Source organism: Syngnathus floridae, chromosome 5 (assembly GCF_059516105.1).
Source record: "Syngnathus floridae isolate MCC-2025c chromosome 5, RoL_Sflo_1.0, whole genome shotgun sequence".
NCBI lineage: Eukaryota > Metazoa > Chordata > Actinopteri > Syngnathiformes > Syngnathidae > Syngnathus > Syngnathus floridae.
This window is the reverse complement of record NC_142417.1, coordinates 10,485,477-10,507,333: the sequence shown is the minus strand read 5'-3', so window position 1 is coordinate 10,507,333 and position 21,857 is coordinate 10,485,477. Positions and strand designations below refer to the sequence as shown.

The 21,857-nt window shown below is 41.1% G+C and overlaps 1 protein-coding gene across 3 annotated transcripts; it reads right to left on the bottom strand.

Annotated features, from left to right (window-relative positions):
* Nucleotides 1-2,474: 2,474 nt before the first annotated feature.
* slc33a2 (solute carrier family 33 member 2) lies at nucleotides 2,475-21,682 on the bottom strand. Of its 3 annotated transcripts, XM_088376579.1 has the most exons (8): nucleotides 21,491-21,646; nucleotides 20,346-21,137; nucleotides 13,827-13,974; nucleotides 11,902-12,002; nucleotides 10,745-10,854; nucleotides 6,245-6,302; nucleotides 5,797-5,875; nucleotides 2,475-2,878 (listed from the first exon to the last, which is right to left on the bottom strand). In XM_088376579.1, the coding sequence occupies exons 2-8, from the start codon at nucleotides 21,043-21,045 to the stop codon at nucleotides 2,854-2,856; spliced, it is 1,221 nt and encodes a 406-aa protein (XP_088232705.1). In that variant the 5' UTR covers nucleotides 21,046-21,137; nucleotides 21,491-21,646; the 3' UTR covers nucleotides 2,475-2,853. The 3 variants fall into 3 exon arrangements, with proteins under 3 accessions (XP_088232705.1, XP_088232704.1, XP_088232703.1); XM_088376578.1 differs by lacking the exons at nucleotides 2,475-2,878; nucleotides 5,797-5,875; nucleotides 6,245-6,302 and adding an exon at nucleotides 7,154-9,128 and having other exon boundaries at nucleotides 21,604-21,682; XM_088376577.1 differs by lacking the exons at nucleotides 2,475-2,878; nucleotides 5,797-5,875; nucleotides 6,245-6,302 and adding an exon at nucleotides 7,154-9,128.
* Between the last annotated feature and the right edge of the window lie 175 nt (nucleotides 21,683-21,857).

Genomic DNA, 21,857 nt, shown 5'->3' with positions numbered 1-21,857 from the left:
TTGTTAGGCCCATTTTAGGAGGGCCAACATCCCTGAAATATTCTTTTGCATCTTCAGTATTGGTCACAATTTCTTCAACTTTTCCAACATGTTCACTATCACTGAGCATGCCAACTCTTCATTAGTTACAGCTTGCTTAGTGTAGCAAATGATTCCTCTCTAAAACATTTGGCCAATTACATTGGATACCAGCTCGGAGCAAGTCTAAATTGTGGAGAAGACACAATTTTGGTGTATTGAATCAAGTTTCAAGCAGACAGTTTCTGACCTCAGCACACCTGTGTGGTGAACTCTATGAATCATTGTAGAAATTATTATTATTATTATTATATTTTCATATTATTTATATTATATTATTATGCCTACTTAGTTGCAGCAAACTTTACATTATCTACAAGTGGAGAGCTTGCAGTTCCTTATAAATGTACTTTGGGCGTGGTTCATGCATGGACTCAAATGAGTTTGCTATACTTCTGCCACTTCTGCCACTGCTGTGTTCACTCCCACAAGGGCGCAAACGCCCGTTTCTAACTGTGCGCATCTACGGAAATACCAAGACAAAGAAAACTCCAGCCATGCGCACACTTAGACTGAATTTATGAAGCTGCAGTTGTTGGAGGAGAGGAATAAGGCAAAGAAATGAAAAATATGTCTAGATCTCTGTTATTAAAGACCTAATTTTCTATTATACTTTCATTTGCCAGATGAAAATTCTGCTCACTGAAAATAATTCAATGTGCTAGTAATTAACGTGGGCAGTGTGCTAGTAAAAGCGCTACATCAGGAACGTTCGTCCACAGCAGGTTAGACCTCAGAGCAGACATTGTTGAGATAAAAGCACAGATGTTATTAATTATCAAGGCCTCGCAGTCATTTACTCTACACTCGGCAGCCCTTCTCTTTTAATTACAATTTGAACTCATTTGTGATCCCCCTGTCTCATTAACGATTGGTATGTTCTCCTGTTTGTACATCCATATGCCTTTCATTGTCATTTCCTGATGATGCCCTTCAGCAACTTTCTGTTTCTCTTGTTCTTGTCTGTACTAGTTCCGGTGATATGTGCAACACGAGTCAATGATGAATGTGTCAAGGTTTCAGCCTATTTTCCGCCTAACTCATTTTTTTTCTTGACAACAGAACAATTGAAAAGGACTTGCCTTTATATTCATGACTGCCACCCAATGACCTTGAGGATTTCAGTCAAGTTAGAGTGTAGCTTTATGGTAGAACTCTCCATCTGACCCCGACCTTTGACCTCTTGCCATGGATGAAAAAAAAGTCTGAATGAAGAGGTTATTTGCCAGGGGGGACAATGAAAAAGATTGTCGAATGACATAACATAAATGAGAGTGGCTAATGATCATAAAGTCCTCCCTGACTATCAAAGAGAGGCCATAATGGCAAGACAGAGGAAAGAGATCCGATGAGAAGATCTGGAAGGAAGTTGATGTTGAACGAGTCGGCTGTCGGGGAGACTCTGCTAATGATGTACAGATGGCCAGTGAGTCTCCCCTCCCTACACCAGTAATCTAATGAGTAGACGTGGATTACCGTTAACTCAGATTAATTTTTAACATGATGGAGGACACGGTGGTGACAGCCATGATTATTATCATTATCATAATCATTCCCACTTTGTCTGTCACTCAGTGCATGCGTGTTGTCATGAGGGCTTTGTAAATACTGTACGGTTTTTAGGAACCTCGTTCATTAGCATGGAGTCTAGACATGACATCACGTCATCATCCTTTTGTTTTTCATAAACAATATGTGTTGACCCTCAGTCAGGACGGGGCAACATCTCAACATGTAAGAGGACCAGAAAACACAGGGAAACATAAAAGGTCTATTGTCTAAATGATTTCGCTTCTAGAGACATAATCCTATGTTGTTCAGAATGCATGCATAACGGAAGGACTGCAGTTTTTGTGAGGAATCGAACACAAGGAAGGTGCTGACCGATAATAACTTGAATAGTTTGCATCCGTTTCTGTAATATAAATGGCTACGTTCAGTGTTGCATTTACATTTCCAGATTCTTATATGATGCATCATGAACTTGGATGTGATTCATTCTTTATCTGATATCTGTTGACAGGTCAATCTACAGCCAAATGTTCTCATGACGTGGCTGCAAATCAGATTAAAATGTAAAACACTGAAAAAGCATGTGAAAGGGGAAATTTTGCAAGCTTGGGCTGCACGTGTGTGTATGCATGAGGTTGGGGGTTAGGCAGAGTCAGACAGTGTCTAATCCTCACGTCCCTCGTTCTCTTAAAACAACAATAACACAGACCAGATAAAACAGTTGCTCATTGTTGCTTCAGACAATGAGTAAAAGTCTTGTTCATTGTTTGAGTCTGATACTGAGCATGCTCCTCATTTATAACTAATAATGGACAAATGTGCACACACAACACACACACACATATTCATCACAGCTGTTCCTTTTGCCTCAAAATAAATGGAAATGATTTGATTGTTCATCAAATCATTCTGTTTCAGTGTGTTAAAATTTTGCAATTGAAACTACTTTTTACCATGAGTTAGTCTCACCATCTCAATTTCTCAGCTACGCACTGTCTAGGTGAATAAAGTGCAGAAGCCCACTATACAGTTAAACATTGTTAGTGTGACCAAGATCACAACACATTCACATTCCTACAGACTGATTCAGAGAGCACAAAGGCACTGGGTGGCGAGGAAGAGCTGTCACTTTGCTTGTCTCTGTCCATGTTGAGAGGCGAGAGTGTGCTCGTGTGTGCGTATTTGTGCATGTGTGCACTGGGTTTCTCCTAATAGGCAGGTCCCTAAAAGCGCGTCGATTACCCCAATTAAACGGAGTTGCCATCACCATCTCGGGAACCCGCTTTGCCTGTCGGAAAGAGTTGATGAATTGGACAAGGTGATGCGTTCACACACACACACGCACACGCACGCGCACACACGCGTGCACACACACAAATACACACACACACTTGTTTGAATTCTTTTTAAATTGTAAAATTAATAAATCAAATAAAGGTTCACATTGTGGGCAAAAACAACACATTCACCGTTTTTGTGACTTATTAAGTGCAGGCTGTTTTTCGACAGCAGCTAAGAGTCAATGTGGCATTGTCTGGCGTGACCATTATTTTACAGTGTGTGAAAAGTGTAGCGCTCTTTGTACCGTGACGAGAAAGTGGTCTGCATATTTTGAACAGGTCAATTTGACATATTTTGCTCCCTACCATTTGAGCGTAATACATCACGCCACCACTTCCTTTCTGATGTTGCAGCCTTGTTGGTGGGCATCCACCACCTACCCAGAACTCAGTATGGGTCGTCTAAAGTAGTACTGCAGTCATCAGTGAATAAAACAATTAAAAACTGTGTCTGCATGTATTTCTGAAGCCACTGCAAATAAATATTCATCCCCTTATGAGACTGATTTGGAGTGGCTGGAATCCAGCTTGAAATGCATAACTGCAAGCAAGCCTTCAAAATATCCTGCATCAAGAGGTTTTTGGGACTCAAGAATCCCATGTACTATGTTGGATTTTGTAAATGTTATGTGTAAATTAACCACACACTAAAAAGCATCAGCCTGCTTTTTGGGAAAAAAGCCTGCATTGGGCAGATCCTATTTACACAGATTCAAAAATCCATGTCCAGCTGTCATTGTGAGTCATCGATGACTCTTGGATTGTCCCACCAGATAGATCCCAGTCTAACATCCATCGCTTTTTTTCATGCCATGCCCACATTGTGTCGATGCCTGTTCTCCCTGTCACCTTAACTTTCCTTGTTTCCTTTAACATTGTAATTTGGTGCTCGCAGCAACAAGGAGCTGCTGTCAGATGGGTGTTAGTGTTAGATAAGCTTAAGCAGTACACAACAAACGCTGGTGGGGATGAGTTGGCTTTTCACTCTAGAGTTGCGCTGTAAGCTTTTTTCCCTCAAAGACTGCACAGATAAAACAATGGTGCGGCTTTCAAGGTACTGGCTGAGATTTTTCCTTTTCTAAGTGATCTCCACTTATAGGCTACATAATATTTTCTGTGAAGCACGTTGTATGTAGGGTTATTTCCCCGATTGACCACATGACAACACAGGAGCAAAATATTTGGGGAGTAGTTTGTCATTTGTTATTTTTAAGCAATGCACAAAAATATTATTGGGTTGGACAGCACTGTGTGCGCCTATACTTGGTAGTGTCTGCTTGTATAGCTCTAAGCGCTGCAGCATGCATGATTTCATATTTCCTCATGTAGTGTGCAGTTTCTGTGTTCATGCATACGTGTGTGTATGCGCATGTGTTTTTGGCCCAGGGCGAAATAGCCGATGATGTCAAACAGCAGAGTAATGGTTCTATCTGCTTGGCCATCCAATGCAGAACATTGTGTCACTGTGATATACAGTGGCCACACACATAATACATATTTGTGGTTAGTAACATTTTACAAACAGTCGGCATGCAAACCTTCAGTTGAGTCCAAATCAGCATGTCGGCTAATTTTATATTAAGACAGACACAAGGTACGCTACTACAATGCATAGACAAGATTATGCGGTGTTGCATTGCATTATATACTATAATGCCACCATGTCAAGCTGCGTTACAATATGGCGCATGCATATTACTGTCCACATTTGGTTTTCTACAGTTTGGGCTGAATCCACTAAAACCATGCCCTGCTAAATAGGCTCCATCACCAGGAGGCATGGAGTCAGCCAGATAAACAGACAGACCTTTAAAGAGCGCCACAGAGCGTCTTCCACATCTAGTCCAGACGGGTTGTCTGCATGTGAGGGCGGAGAAGAGATGAGTGGGAGAAATGGAGGGCACCAGAAAATAGACAGACAGGAAATGAATGCCAAGAAGTGGGGTGTGCACAGGACAACGAGGCTTCGCCTGTCTTGGCCTTAATGGTCCAAATGAGGCTGGGGGTGTGTGTGATGGAGCAGTGGGAAGGAGGGGGGGGGGGGGGGGGGGGGGGGGTTCTATGTGTGGTGGGACTTCAAGGATACAGGGATCTAGAAAGGACAGAGTCTGAGCCCAAAGACAGAAACAGACCAGAAATAAGTGAGTCAGGCTCAACACCATATGAGCTGGCAGCTTGTCACATTCCTGGCCATCATTGAGGGACTTGATAGCAGAATCTGTTTGACCACAGAGCAGCTTCCATTACTTCAAATACACAAACGTACTTGAAAGGATCTCAAAAGTTTATGTTTCCTTCCAGAAAGCAACATGAATGCATTCCTGGCGTTTATACAGAAATCAAGGGGTATTGGAGGCTCGAGTAAATACGTAGAGTCAATATTTTAGTATTAGACATTAGAATCGATTTAAAGTAATTTTTGATTTGAAAATCAAATTATTTCACTTTGAAATTAACTTGAACTGTCTTTTGGAGAGGTGTATACTGCTAATAATTTTCTGCTTAATGAGGAAAAGAAAGAAACAATGCAATAGGTATTGGAGACTGTTATCTAGAAATTGTAATGGTGTAAAACAGTATAATGGCAAAAATACATATATGAAAACAAGAAAACGACAAAACTGAGAGCAGTTGAGCTTGAGAGTGAAGATGGAGAAAGGTATCCATCATTCTTTCTGCAAATAAACAAAATGTAAACACCGTTGAAGGAAACGTGGAACCTGATGCTGCTGATGGCTCCTCCGCCTGCTCACTCAAGTTTCCCAGAAGGCCATTCTGCTATAGGACAAAAGGAGTGCAAAAAGCCAACACCTCTCTCCCGCTTGGGCGCAAACAGACAAAAGAGGAAGTGAAAGCGATACAACACCTTTGTTTGCTGAGATTAAAACATGTTGCTTTTTCTGCCAACCCCCTCCATCTTTGCTCCTTGGTTCTCCTTCCGCTTCCTCCCACAGGTAAGTTGGAGAACTGTCAAATAACACTTCCCAATCTTGGAAGACCATAAAATAAGCCCCGTGTTTGTGTTCAATTTTTTTGGTGTCATTGTTGTGATGTGATCATGTGTTTGTGAGGTAAGGATCCATGAATCAGTCTTGGCAGAGAGTGAATGTCACAAAGTTCAGTCGGTAAGGTCTCCTGTTTGATGCCAGTGGATGAAAGCAAAGATCTCTTGACAAAATAATACTATTATGACAGGGAGTGGACAATGCCTTGTGTAATATTTGAACAAAATTTTCACTGAATAGCGGTTGGGTTAATAGTAACTTTTAGAATTGTGATATGACATCATGCACATCAAATCTATTGATGCTAACCTTGGTGGGGATGGTGGCCTTCAAAGATGCATCTTCTCCATGGGGGATATCTGTCAACCTGGCAACCACAGCGGGAGGTCACACTCTCATCAGTCCTAGTATCCCATCCACTTCATTTTTTTTTTGCACAGGCTTCAGAATTGAGATTAGAAATGATTTGGCCAAAGTTGGTACAGTTTGAGGTGGATTTTTTTTTTTTCTACAGTAGTTCTTGCAAGCTTTCTTTCATCTTGCAAAATGTGTTCCTCAACATTTATTTCTGTAACTGAGATTAGAAATGATTTGGCCAAAGTTGCAACAATTTGAGGTGGATTTTTTTTTTCTACAGTAGTTCTTGCAAGCTTTCTTTCATCTTGCAAAATGCGTTACTCAACATTTATTTTTGTAACAAACAGAATTGCAGTTGTACATTTTCATGTTATTGCTGGAAAGCACACTTAACCTGCTTTATTAAACAGGTCTGTTTACTAAATTAGTGCAGTGACGAAAGTAAAAGCCCTTGTTTGGAGAGCCCTCACTCTCAGGACCTGCATCGTCCATCCATCTCGCTATACAAACACAACTGCAGTATAATGAGACTTGGTGAGAAGGTCTAAAGTGGAGGTGCATTGAGGGGCCGTGTAAGCCGGCCTAATCCCCCTTTAGAGCATTTGTTGTGTCATTAGAGCTGCATGGGACGTGGATACTGTGACACAGGACCTATTCATCCTTATAGCCCTCAGCCAGCCACAGTGCAGAGTCTATAGTCTTCTGTTCACACCAGCTATGAGCAATGTTGTATATTCAAAGCAAGACTTCTCCCCTGAATACCGCCCAGGAACCCCCGACCCCAAGAGTAGAAAATGCCATTAATAACAGGCAAATTTTAGAAAGCACGCATAGACACAAAAAAAGACTACAGACCTGCAATTGACCCAGCAGCTTTATTTTTAGCGCAAATCTCACAGTAGTTGAGATAAGAGATGTGCTTTGCGACAGGTGATTTAGTTAGTTAGATGACGACAACTGAACCACACCAGTAATTAATATGTCAAGTGTGACATCGATGGAGTATGAGAGCCACAATGAAAAGAAACTACATCTACAGTGAAGGGAGCCCTGATCCGAACACCCAACCTTAGAACTAACTGTGATGCGAATGTGCGAACCATTCGGGCACCTTGCAGCCCTGTCATATATTGAGTAGATTTTATTTCTTATTTGTTAAAAACGCCTCTGGATTATAAAAGAACAAACCAGGCCATTGCAGTTGTAGTTTTTGTAGATTTTGACTGTATTCACATTTCATCATATGATTGTTTTCCCTTGTAATTGTGACAATTTCTTTGTATATTTCTTTTCAGTGTGGATCTAATACTCATTTGTAGACATACATTTGATTTTTAGAAGCATGTGTTTGTTTTAATGAATGCTGGCTTTATTTAAGACTAACGTTCATATTATACATTCAATTGCATTTGTTTTAGAATCTATTGAGGAAAACATCTGACTTGACCAGGATTGCTTGTATACAGTGTCGTGGAGCGTTACAGTATATGTGATAGGACATACAGTACTTTACAGTGAACACTATTTCTGAAACGTATTCACAAATACAAAATATTGTAGCATTGTATGTGGCACTGATCTTTCAAGTTTCAAAGAACAGGCTTATTGCAATTAATGTTCACGTTTCATTTCTTCCCATTGGAAAACCGAGACAAAATGGCACCATGCAGCATATAAGGCTGAGCTTTGCTACGGGAGGAAGCTTATTTAAAGAGCACTACTGCTAACCTATGAGGGCCAATTATGATTCCTCAACCTCCTCATCTAAAAGCAATGCTCCTTTTTAACATCATCCCGGCAATTTACAAAACTCTGCTGGATAGTTGCTGCTTTGTTGATTAATACTATTGTGCGTCTATTAAGACTAAATCTTAAGCACAGCGGCAAGAGTTTACATTTTGTGCATCCTACCATAAGTTGTTGATACGAGGTAGTACTCATGCGTCTCAGTTAACTCTGTAAACCATAAAATTCACGAGAATGAAATTTCTCCATATACATTGTACGGACGGTAAGCATCTATTAGCTTGTGATATTGCTTTTGTCTAAAGTTCTTATTGGAGTAAGAACATTAAAATGGATGGCATGATTAAAAACAGCTTTAATGTGCTGGATCTCAAGTGTCAGCACAGTGAGCATCGTTGGACTACATGCCACCCATCACGCATCAAAATGGATGCTGTTCCAAGTTTTATCGCACTACAACAAATTTTAAGACTTAAAACTCATTAATTGTAAAGATTTTTTAAAGAGGAATTGAAATGCTAATTTTTTAGTGCTTTGTAGCACACCCAATATAAGATCATATATGATCATTCTCTTGAGCTTATTTTTAGTATTAGGTTGTTTAGATGCTCGCAGCAATGTCTAAAGTTATGTTAAGACTTTACGTGCTCCTTTTAATATCCACACAACACAGGTACGCAACCAAGGAGCTTTTTTTGCACACTCATGTGGCACTATTTTACCTTCACTGCAAGGTATTACAGTCCAGGCAGGAATTGCATTTGTGTGCACACTGTGTGTGGACGTGCATCTTTTTTATGGCAGAGCAGCAGAGGGTATAATTGAAGATACCTGTATATGTGTGGACTTCTAGCCTAAGATTTTATAGTCCAGAGCTTGATATTCATTTGGGCTGCTCTTTGAGTTGGTGTTCCCTGAGAGCACCAGTAAAAGTGGCCGTCCACACGTGCAATGCTGTCCCAGCAGAGAGGGTAAGGAAGAAGAGGAAGGCGACTTGGAAGCCGAAGCAATCCACCACACCCCCGGCCAAAGCGCTGAACATCAGCTTTCCCAACACTTCCAGAGTTGCCAAGAAACTGTAGTGGGTCGCCTAAAATATTGGGTCAAGATGAGAGCAAAATGTATATACCGTAAGTAGGGAGAGGAAAAATACATTGATCAAGATCAAACAATTGAGGATTTTTTTTAAAAATCGGAGTCATTTATCAATTGTAAAAGAAATCGACAAATTATCTAGTTATTACAATGATTGTTAGTTGTAGTCACACACACAAAGTTGTCAAAGACAAATGTGACATTTACTTCAAGTTGTTACAAAGATGATTACAAAACGTAGTACAAAGCGACAATGGATAAAAAACCACCAAGGGAAGAGAGTGAGATCATGGACTGTGATGATGGATGGAAGCCAACTAAGAAAAGGATCTGATCTTAGCCTTGAGGCTTTCAGGATGGAGTGCAAATAACAGATATTACCTAATCTCGTACAGTTTTCCCTTTCTTTCCAAGCGCTCTGCAGTTAGCAAAAGCCTTCTAAGGGCAGAATGCCAATAAATATCGAGCAGTTTCTTCCACATATTTCATTAGCGAATACACTTGAAATGCTGTACCACATAGGCCTATTGTAAATAGGGGTATTGTTCTATTATCATAATAAAACACATCAGCCATAGTAGAGCAGTTCCATCCATCGCCACTTTATCACAGCAAAGGAGATCATGAAGAGACTTGTGATGAGTGACGGTGGTGAGCTTAGAGTGACCAAGCACACCGAGGAGCTTGTGTGATCACATCTAAGTGGCGTTCCTTTATTCCAAGCAACTTGTTTCATAGATTTGGTTTCTTTCTCCTGGGGGTCATTAACAGGCACTCACACGATCAGCTTTCAGTCACTGGATAGCTGTACTTTGAAAAACAGGCACATACTGTACTTCCGTGTGCACGGCCAGCTAAAGCTTTCCCTTTACTGTGTGCATGCACACACACAGGGTCGGGCGAAAAAAGCAGTGTGTGTGTCATGAGAACCTTTTAAAAGTATAAATTTGTGCTTTGTTTTTTTTGTTCTTGCAATCCTTATGTCAGCAAAAGGGGCTGTGATTTTTTCCCCCTTTTTAATTCTGCCTTTCTTCTGCACTTAAAGCAATTAAAATGATAATTTGTCACCTTGAGATTGACTGAGTGAATGGCTGCGCTATGACAAGGATCACCTCCAGGCAATGATGGCCCAGTTACGACGGGGACAAAAGGAGTTATGTCAAAGAGGAGAAGACGAAAGAGAAGCGGGAAAAAGTCAGAATGGAAAAGAGAGCACTTAAAGGACCAGAGAATGACAAAGAAATGGAGTGAGGTGGTTTGAAGGGGAGGGGGACTCTTCCAGTGAGGAGGGAGACAAAAACAGAGCGGGCGGGATGGCGGGGTCAAAGAGAAAGGGAGCACTGAATAGAAATTGGGTCTGCTCAGATTTTTTGAAATTTTCCAGGTGGAAACAGCTGATGACAAGTGACAGGGGGTGCGCTGCTGTCAGGCAGGAATTGCCTGACTACCTCCCTTTAGTTGTTGCAGGAAGTCACCGAACATCCCAAAGCAGCACAATTAAACTGAGATAGACGATGTGTGGGTAAAGTGCAAAGAAACAAAGAAGAGATCAAATTGTCGACTGGAGGTGAACTCACACTGAAGGGAAAAAAAATCTGGTGTGACTCCTACCTGAATGCTCTCCTCAGCCCTTTGAGTGCAATGCATCATGGTAGTGAAAGTGAGCGTGGTGATCAGACCACCCAGGAAGTGTTGAACGCTCATACTCAAAACGGCCATACCTGAGGGAGACAACATTTACAAAGTGGCAAGGCAACTACAGAAAGATCATCTTTAGCCCGCCCGTGTTTGCGACGACACCTCTCGCCGAACTTAAAGCACGCTGCGGAAAACTATTTTCTCGCTGCCGACGTTCGCCCCCCCCACCCCCTGATTTGTCCCCAAAACACATGTAGTGTATCCTCCAAGGGAAAGCGCAGAGAGGTGTCGGTGAGAAACACAGAGGAACCACAGAGCTGATCTGTCACTGCTCCTGCGAATGCTGAATTATTCACTCAAGCTGCCAGAGTTTGTGCACAATAAGACTCTTCAATCACACAAGACACACACACACACACACACAACAATCAGACTGGAGCCGTGGAAGTAGAAGGTTATCATGTAATATTGAAAATTCAGAAACTGAATGTTTTCCCCTTTTCTTTTCTTTCTGGTTCCATTTTCCCAGATTTTTTTTTTTCTTTTTGGCTTTAAAGAGCGGGGGGAGGCCTTCATTTCAGTCTGAGAGGCTGAAATGAGGAACAGACAACTTGCGGAGAAGAATGGCGCTCATCTGATTCCCAAATGCTTTGAGATGAACTGCGCGACTCAATCACGTGTCATTCAGGCAATAACGACTGAATGGCTCTCTGGAGACAGAACACCAACCTCCTTTGAATAATGTATATGACTTTTATTTTTCTTATACTACTTATGTTTGTCCTATAGACAGTTATCACCATCATATTCTACATTGTGCCCCTTGGAAGGAATTAATATCAACATTAGTGTTGCATAAAACTATTTTAAACTTGAATTCATTTGAGACTCAACTTATCTATCGTGTTATATAAGAGGATTTTTTATTGGGGTGTAACCTAAAAAAAAGAAAGAAAATAGGGGTAAAACACTCATGTCATCATTTTTCCCATCGTTCTACATGTTCTTAAATGCACCACAGCTACTCCAGAACAACACAAGCCAACCAGAGAGAATTAAGGTGGCACAATTAGGGCCAACCCTTTTTTTTCCTCAAGCATGGGCAAAAAAATTGGACTGTATTGTCTCACCTTTCATGAGCGGCGATGGTTCCAGCACCGTGAGTAAGGAGCTCTGGAAGACCATGCTGATGGTCCGCAAGACAAACACACGTCGCATCAGCGCGCCGATGCTAAGGAGAGACAAATAAATGATGCAGAGATCAGAATTTTTTTTTTTTTTGCTTTGTCTTGACAGTGACAAGACATTCTCGGTTTCTCTCCGTGTTTTACATACACACAGAAATGCACGTACACACGCACGCGCAAGCAAGCACACACACGGTTGCTTAAGTAAACAAGTCCCCAGACACTAATTGAGTCGCTGTTAGAGCAAGAAAATCATCCCCCTGTGGTTTTGGTTCATGACGTAATCAATAAGCTAACGAGAACCCCAGCATGGGGACGATAATTAATCACTGTTAATATACACACACAAACACGCATGCACATGAACCCACACTGCTTTTTGACATCAAGGATTAACAGTGCCAATCACTCAGGGGATACCTGCCACTCAAACAGACAGTGTGTGTGTTGGTGTGTGCGTGATGATCTAAGGGAGAGAAAAAACATCTAGGATGTCAGTAAATATCATTTTATATGGCATCAAATAAAATTAAGTCACTTGTATGGCCTGTCAGACCTTGTTGGCAGTTAAATCATTTATTGCATTTGGGGATATCTTAACGCTCTCAAAAAGGATTGTTTGACTTTAACCAAACTGTATGCACGAAGTAGGGAGATTATATTCTTTAATATAATTGCAGATTGTTTTATTTATACTATCTGGTTAATATTTGACAGTGTTAAGCAGTTTTTACTCCGATCAAAACTGTCAATGTGTAAATACAGTTAAATACGATATGGTCGTATATAACATGGTCAATATACCAATGTCTGTCATATATGAGCCAAATACTCAAAATGTTGCTCCTCTTTTTGTGTTCGGCAACTTCAAATTGCTTCCTAATGGGACATCTTTCAATCACACAGTCAGTGAGACTCAGCCCAACTCTGTATTGACCACACGCTATCATGAACATTGAACAGGTTTAAGACTTGTAATTGTCCATGAGAATCTTTATCAGAGCAAATCAGCGAAGAAAAACAGTCCACACCACAGGATAATTGCTCAGGTGAATCCTTCTGATGTCCAAGAATTGGAGCTTTCCTAACGCCAATAACGAGGGAAGAAAAACTCTCAAATTTGGCCTCTGTTGGTAAGCATATTCAAAATGAAGATAAACATTGTGTGTGCGCGCCTTGAAGAGTTTGTGTGTATATTTGCACATGTACACATATGTTTGTGGGCGTAATTTGCTTCTCATGCTGTTCTCACACCACACGGGGGGGTTCCCTGAGTTCTCCAACAAGGCTATGTTTACTTAAATTACAGAACATACTGAGCCAGTACGCGCATGCATACATACACACACACACACACACACACACACACACACACACACACACACACAGGAGAGTGTCATAGAAATTGTAGTGAAACAGGCAGCAGGCACCAGAGTGAGTTGTGTCCTCAAAAACAACTCAAAAGGAAGAAAAAAAGTTACAAGAACAAAATGATAAAGAGGGTGATTTTGACAGTCATGACAGGACCCTGCACATCGCCAAACAGAACCACCATCACTGTTGTATCGCTAGTGCTAAATTTCTGCTCTTCATGCAGATTTTTGTCTTCCAGTTATTTCTTTCAAAGGACAACTCATCCGGTTTTATGTGTACATTTACATGTGATGCAAAGTGCCCTAACATTCAGAAATGCAAAATAAAAAAATAATACAAAATTAGATTATGAAATTAAAACCAATCCACACAGAATAACTATTTTGCTGCAATGAATACATTTAGGTACAAGGAGCATGTGGTCTTGTAGTTCAAGCGAAATACAAATGAGCTTTGTCTTGATAGCAAATGACACATATGCTGAGGAAGGTTACCTGAACTGAGCAAGCAGTAAACCTCCCAGTGATGAGCCACAGATGGAGAAGCCCATGGCGATGACGCCGTTCCAGAAGCCCAGCTCCCTGGCGCTCATGTGGTGATCCAGCAGAAACAAGGGAAACATGGTGACTGCACCCTGCTCGCCTGTACACAAGGAAATTAGGGGTGCGGGGAGGATGTTGTGGATGGACAAATAGAAAAGAAAAAATACTTTAGATTTGGTTGACTACTGAATAATAAGCACGTTTCAATATTTAAATGTTTTAAGAACACGAAGCATGTAAACCACCTCCATAAAGAGTCAGTCAGTTGCAATGAGAATGTTATTCCAAGTTGTTAAGACTGAAAGAGTGAACAAAACAAGAGATGATGACTACAGAATCGCATACACCGAACCGGCATGCGGTGCACCTCGGCCTATTCCTGGAAAGTGTCAATAATAGATGGCTGACAAGAAAAAGAATACCCTCAGTCACTATCAAACAGAGGCCTAGCACTTTTCCGAACGCACCAAAAGGATAACACAACAAAACCCCCAGAACTTCCAAGATGACGCAGACATCAGACAGACCTTTCAGTCAAAATAAAAAGTTTCTGTCAGGCAGTCACACTTCTGTGTGGTGTTGAGTGCGGGGGTAATGTTCTGCTGAACATTACAGTAAAATATTCAGTGGTGCCGACTACACGCCATTATTATATTAATGGAGACTGACTTCAGAAAGACAGTGGGACCAAGGAGCTGCATGAGTGACAGCTTGGCTCCCAGGTTGCTGTCAAAGACGCACAACACAACCAACGACTCGCTCACTCAGTCAGCCAGGAGACAAACAAAAATAGAGAAAGAGGAAGAGAGACACATGAAACAGACTGCACGGGGAAAAAAAATCTGAGACGCTCCCAATGATCGGGAGCGCAGGAACAGAGTGAGTGTGTCACAGCTTGAACAGTGGTGTGACGAACCAACAAAAAGAAATGTGGAGAAGGAAATGTGGATTTGTTGTGCTGCTAACATGTGTCTTTCTTAGACTTCTGTCACTCATCTTTCCCTGCTGGCAGTTTACACACTTATTATAGCCGGTAGTCACTATATACAAACACTGCGGGGGGTCAAACACTGTGCAGAGGCAATTTTAAAAGTAATCGTTTGATTAAGGACGAAGTTAATCCTTTGGGGAAAATGTCATGTGCCATTATTTGGTTTAACAAAAATAAGTATAAAACAAAAGAATGAATAAAGTTGGATTCTGTGATATTAAGCAAATACAAGATCCTAGTGGCTATATTTTTGTTTATGAAGTGGCTGATTTTTGCATAATTGACAGAGAGAAACAAAACGATAAAACATGGCACACATGGGAAGGACGCATGAAGACATTTGGGGTTAACTAGGCTGTTGTACTCAACATATTTTTGAAACTGATTCCGTTGCTGGTGCACTTTTGGTTTCCCCAAACTACAAGGAAGTGTTTGCAAATGTCTTGTTTTAATAAAAATTAAAGCTAATCAGTCTGTCTTCATGAACAACTACAAACAGCTGACATTGCAGGACATGGACAAATTTAAGTTCAATTTTAAATTCTCGCTAAACGATTACTCGATTGTAGTTGTCGATTAATTTGATTAAATCGTTTAGTTGCTGAGTTGAGAGGGCACACCATTTACCATTTCTTGGAGTGGGAAATTGGCTACATGATACAAATGTGCTAAAATAATTACAAATTCAGGAGGTAGGTATTTGTTTTTTCAATTCATCAGTCCAACATTGATCACTCTAAGTGGTAACTAGCAGTCATTCCCATAATGCCAAGGTTGTTTACACGTGCTCCTCTACATGTTCGTCTGTTGTTGAGCTCAGGGCTCAGAGCTTCCATGGACCCGCATTCAACTAATTATTTCTTTAAAAGATGTGGGTTGGGGGGTGTGCTGACAAACACACCCGCGCTGATTATTCCATTCTATTAATATTCTCAAAGCAACGATTGTCCATTTCAGCAGGGATTTCATTAGATGTGCAAAGATTAAACAAACAGAGCAGAGGCGAAAGAAAAGGGGGAAAGGACAGAATCAATGAGGAGGCAACAAAAATAGTGTGGCAGGAAAAAAGAAATAAACCAAGAGAAAGTCATCGCAATGAATAAAATGAGAGAAACAATGGGAACAAAAGATGAATGTAGGTGGGGGGGCAACAAAGAAGCTGATAGAAAGCCGGAAATGACAATCATGATGCATTTATTTCCGCCAAATGTGAGTTAAATATGACTAGCGAGAAAGGAGAGCAGTCAGAGATGGAGACAGTTCGCGACAAAGCAAGAGCGGAGGTGGGGGTCGAGGGGCACAACAACACACATATTGTTACGAGGTTAGTGAGGAGGAAACAGAGGAGGATGTCAGGCTCAAAGAAACTGTACTGTTTGTGTTTACATTAGAGACAGATGCCACAAAAATATACCGCGAGTAACAAAACTCTTTAATATTAAAAATGGAAGTGACACACAGATTGAGGCGAGTGTATTGAAACGCTTTGTCCGAGTGACATTATTGGAGTTTAAAGCTTTTGACACCATTGGTCACAATGTACTGCATATAGTACAGTATAACAATGAATGGTTGATTTCCAAAGATAATTTGAAATATGGATTCATTAGACAGCGTTTGTGTGAGTTGCGCATATAGAGTATGACATCAGTTAGGTTCTTTTTTTACCAAGTCTTTTTTTTTTTTTTTTTTTTTTTGCTCCTGTCGCTGCTTTTTTTCTGGCATCAAATTTTGCATTGAACATGATGGATGAATTAATATCTGGGAAAAAAACATTCATTAGTCTGAACATTAAATATCTTATTTAAATGTAGTATTTAATTGAGTAAAGGTTGGGAAGGGTTGAGGTTATGTAAAATAGTAATTTGGTGTCCTAATATTATTGTCTTAATTAATTAAATGGCATAACTTACAATGTAAGACTTGCGGTGGATCAGAACATGAATACATCAACTCTGTAGTCGTCAAGGTGCCATTAACTGTCTGGTGCACTTACTCAACTAACAGACCGATTTTTATAACACGTTACATATTATTGAGACCCAGTGAGCCCCCTGCAGTTTATTTTGAGAGCTCAAAGTCAATACACATTCACCAGTCACCAAACCAGAAAAAGAACAGTTTTATAACACATAAATGGTGCATAGAGGAGGTGAAGCGCTTCCTGTGATTAGTTCGATTGGTGTTCATAACAGAAATAATTTTCTGAGAGCATGTGTTCCACCACAAAGCCCATATAACTCTGAGATTGTTACAGAATCACCTTTTACGGAAACCCTGCTTACCTAATAAACAGGGAGACAAAAAAAAAAAAAAAAAAAACACGACACCAAACCTTTATCCCATGTGTTGTGACATGAGATGTGCACACATGTTTTTACAATATACTGTTTATATGTCATGCATGGGGGTTGGGTGTGGAGAGGGATCAGGGTAGGAGCAAGGCGAGATGAGGGTGAGAGGTCGGCGGGGACAGTGAGGTCAAATTCTCAGGTCCATGTTGTAGCTAAGGTTAAAAAGGCTGCAGAGATTGCTGAGGACACTCAGTCACTCAGCACAGGAATTTCTCAGAGCTTTGGAAACAAAGCATTTTACAACCTGAGCAAAAATCATTTTCAAAATATTCTGCATATATTAGTTTGAGGAATAACTATCGGTACAGATGTCATGGAGTTCTTCTAATTCGCAAATGTATCTTCACAGACCAAGCATGGTGCATTTTGAAAAAGGCGCTGTTGTGGGTGCGAACACAGCCGATCCAAGCGGCTCCTTTCATTCCTCTTGTCATTTGCGAGACGTGTGCTGACAGTCCTTGACATAGTGGAAGAAGACACTGATTTGCTTCAGTTCTGCCGCAGATTGAGGAGGTGCACAAAGTACATTTGTAAAGAAGTGCAAGTCGACCTCTATGAGAGGATGATATAAACAGTATAAAAAGACATCACAGTTCTGCTAAGTGGGAACTTGGAGACCCTCTTTCACCTGAATCAAGGTTTGCATTTAGTTTGTTCCCAATGCAGGGAAACAAAAATTGATAGATTATTTAAACTGGTATGAACCTAGTAATAACCGCAAATAACAATTTTGGTCAATAATGCATCTTTAAGAAAGTGGTTAAAATGTAACTGCACACACTACTCCCAAAACTGCAGATAAGACATATTGTGTAAATATATATAAATACAGCTTCAACATTCAATTGCAGAAAAATAAAATAGAGAGGCAATCCCTGAAAATCACAGCATTGCTGCATTTTTGAGGGGCCAACACGATCAATAACCGCCACTCGAGCGTTCATTGAATAAGAAAAGTGTTTTCTTGTGGCATTCAAATAAAACCGTTTTTATTCTATAAAATATGATCAATGAAGTAAGGACGAAATGCACCAACAAAGTTCAACATTCAACTTCAACATTGCCAAATGTGTTTATTTCTATGCTCATGTTGTTCTGTCCCTCTCAGGGCACCATGTGGTGCTTGTTCATTAATTCATCCCTTCCATCAGCCTTCCATCCCTGCAAGTCCTTTTGCCTTCTGGAAAATATCCTCCTGTCGCCATAAGTTCTTCTCCTCCCCCACAAGCATCCGCTCCGAAAGCATGTCTGTGGAAACAGTCCAGGGTGGACGCTAATACCGATTTGATGCCATTTCTAGGAAGATTTGCCCACTTCGTTCAGACCACAAATTTAATTTGGGGGGGGGGCTCACTTTTCAATGGTGCTGAACACGAGTGCTTAACTGGGTGAGGGGCCGTGTACAATTCTGCACGGGTGGCCACTCAATGACAGGGCACATATAGACGAATAACCATCAAGCCACATGCACTTTTATGAAGTCATAAAAAAAAGATAAGCTTATATAGTTTTTGTTTGTTTCCCTTGTCACTGATGCCAAGATGCCCATGACATGTCTGTAGTTACTGCTAACCAAGAGGTTACACTTCAGCTCAGACTGCATTCAATGGAAACCAAATTCAAGAGTTCATTAGGCAGAGATGAGAAAAAGGGGCATCGTCTCGTATTTGTGTGCCAACAAAGACGATTGGGGTGTGATGGGGGGGGGGGGTCCCAGACTGGGAGATCACCGGTCTCGCACAAACACACCCACATCACTGCAACAAAAACAAAACCGTCTTTAACTGGAAATAACATTGCAGCACCGAGGCCCAAACTATTACATACAAAACATTGCTTTTACATGCAAAGGTGAGGAGGAAACTTTAAGGTTGAGCAATGCAAACAAGTGATATCGATGTCAATAAATCAGCAATGCAAAGTAGTAATGATGAAAACAGCTAAATTAGAAGCGGCTGATTGCACCCATGGGCTCGGGAGACAGAGAGAGTGCTTTAGGGTGGGGGTTTACTCCCCGAGACAGATTAGGGGCTCCAGCCAGCCTTATATTCTGTCTAGTAGTGTCGTCTGTTGAGGCTCATCCGATTACGGAACACTCTCTCAAAAACACACATATGACTTCAAAACAAAAGGCCAAAGCATTCTAACGTGTATATAAGTGAATGCTATGTAAATGGACACATACAATTACATTTCCACCACCCACACACAAACACGCAGCAGAATGAAGCGCTCTAGCTTTTCAGTTTAGGAACGGCATGAAACAAAGACACTGTAATCCTTCCGTAATCCCTCTTTTGCTTCTAAAGTTATACACTTTTTCACCCACACACACTGACTGAAATGATCATAAACTTTCTTAAATTTCATTTCCCCCCCAGAACTGTTGGTGACAAAAAAAATTACCTACATACAAACATATGCTCACTGCTGTATTGTTTTGCAGTGAGAATACATTTACTTGATTTAAATCCATACATCCTAATTCAGACTCTTGACCAGTGAGGCGGGTTCTTTCAGCCATGACTTAGTAACCATCTACTTTTTCCTGTGCGATACCAAGACTATCATTTTATAGACACGCCAACAGTGACATCTAGCGGTGGATTTGATCCATGCATACCTTCCAAAGCAATAAAAAAATTACATTGCCTGGGATTCACAAGACCAATCCGTGTACGTCTCTGTTGTGCATTAATGTTTAAATCGGAAAATTTGTGTGCGTTTGTGAGGAGACTCTTTTTTGTTGCCGAATAAAACAAAAATATAACTCTTTAAAATACAATACACACTATAAATACATATTCGACTTTGTCATTTATCTGTCCAATACACTCATCAGACACTTTTTGAGTACACACATGCAATCTACAATCTAACTCCCCTTGTACTGAAAAAATGTATTTATCGAAAAATATGCTTATCAACATGATAGAGACAGGTTTTTTGGTATGCATGCCAAAAAACATCACAGTCTAATCGTAAGATTTTAAGAAGAAATATGACATAACTTGCTTTAGCAGCTCACAAAGGATGTTGAGGTGGGCCACATATGGACCCCTGGGTCATGACTTTGACATATATGAGCTATATGTGCACATGTGCTTGTTCAAACATCAAACTCACCCAATTTGTATGTGAGTACATAGAGAACGGTCCAAGCGGTGCCTGGGACAGCCAGCAACTTCCTCCATACCCTCCATGGCATCAAAGCATCAACTCCCTGTCCTCCTCTTCTGCTGCCATCTGCCTGTTGGCTCCTCAGAGAATCCTCATCCAACACAGGAGCCCCCCACACAAAGAGGGCCACGCCTGCATACACGAACGTCAGCAGCATAAACATCCAGCTCCACCCGGCCACGTCAATCACAGCCAGGAGTCCGCCTCCAGCGAACACCGATCCAGCTTTATAGCCCACAACCTGAGCTGTGTTGCCCAGTCCAAGCTCCCCGCGACCTTTCAACAGACCAACTGCCGCTCCATCCACTGCAATATCTTGAACAGAGGCCAGGGTATTCATGGCGAGCAGGGTTCCTGCTACTCCCCAGATGTGCATCTCCGGAGCCAGAGCAGAACTGGTGAGACATGTCAGTGCCAGTCCAGAGACCGTTGCCACCAGCCAACGCCGCTTGGTGCCAATCCTGTCTACCAAAGGGGCCCAAAGCACCTTGAGAACCCATGGGAAATAGAGGATCTTGGTGAAGCCAATACGTGTCAGGGAATGGCCAGCACCACGCAGGTAGACGGGAAGCAGGGAAGATTGGAGGCCGTATGGGATGCCCTGGACAAAGTACAGCAGGCCCAAGAAAACTAATTTGTCATTCATGATCTTGCTCCAAGCGTGCAGTGGTCCATCGGTCAGGTTGTAGTCATCGTTTAGACTCCGGAGGAGCAGATAAAAAGGCCGACTCAAATAACCTGAAATTGTAAAATCGTATGACATTCAAGGTTAATAACGCTAACATTTTCATTGAGCCATCCTGCAAGCCTTAATATAGTGTGACATTCAAGTCCATCTACCAGCCCTGGTCATCAGGAATATAGCTAACGGTAGCCACAGAAACCATGCATGCATGACAATGCGTGGAATACTGATGTCATGCTGTGTTATTTTATTCATATCAACTTTAGTTCATGCAAACAATTTTACTTCGCTTTATTTGCGTACGCTAACTTGTTAAAACCATCTGTGACATTGCCCTAGCTACAATTAGCTTGTATTCTGGCAAGCTCCGTCAGCCAAGCGAATGGCTTTAAAACACGCACGTCACCTTCGTGAACTCTTCCGGACGATCTTTTTTGTTGTTGGTTAGTTTATAACGTATCCGAGAGTAGATCGATCTTACTGACAACATAAAAGTTGGTTAGCCTAGCGCTAGCTCACCGTCGTCCCCGCTCTCGGGTTGTCATGTTTACATCGGTGCTCGTCAAGGTTGCCAGGTGCGAAAAAGATAACTCCCCTTCTGGTGTTATCGAACGAGAGAAGTTTAGCAAATCTGGCAACCCTTTAATTCTGTTGACCTGTAAATAAATAAATTCAAACGTTATTTATTTTTATTTATTTATGTTGTCAGACTTGGAGTGTAATCACTGTTTAAAAGTAATATTTCTAGTTATATCTTTCTCCTTTAGGTCAAT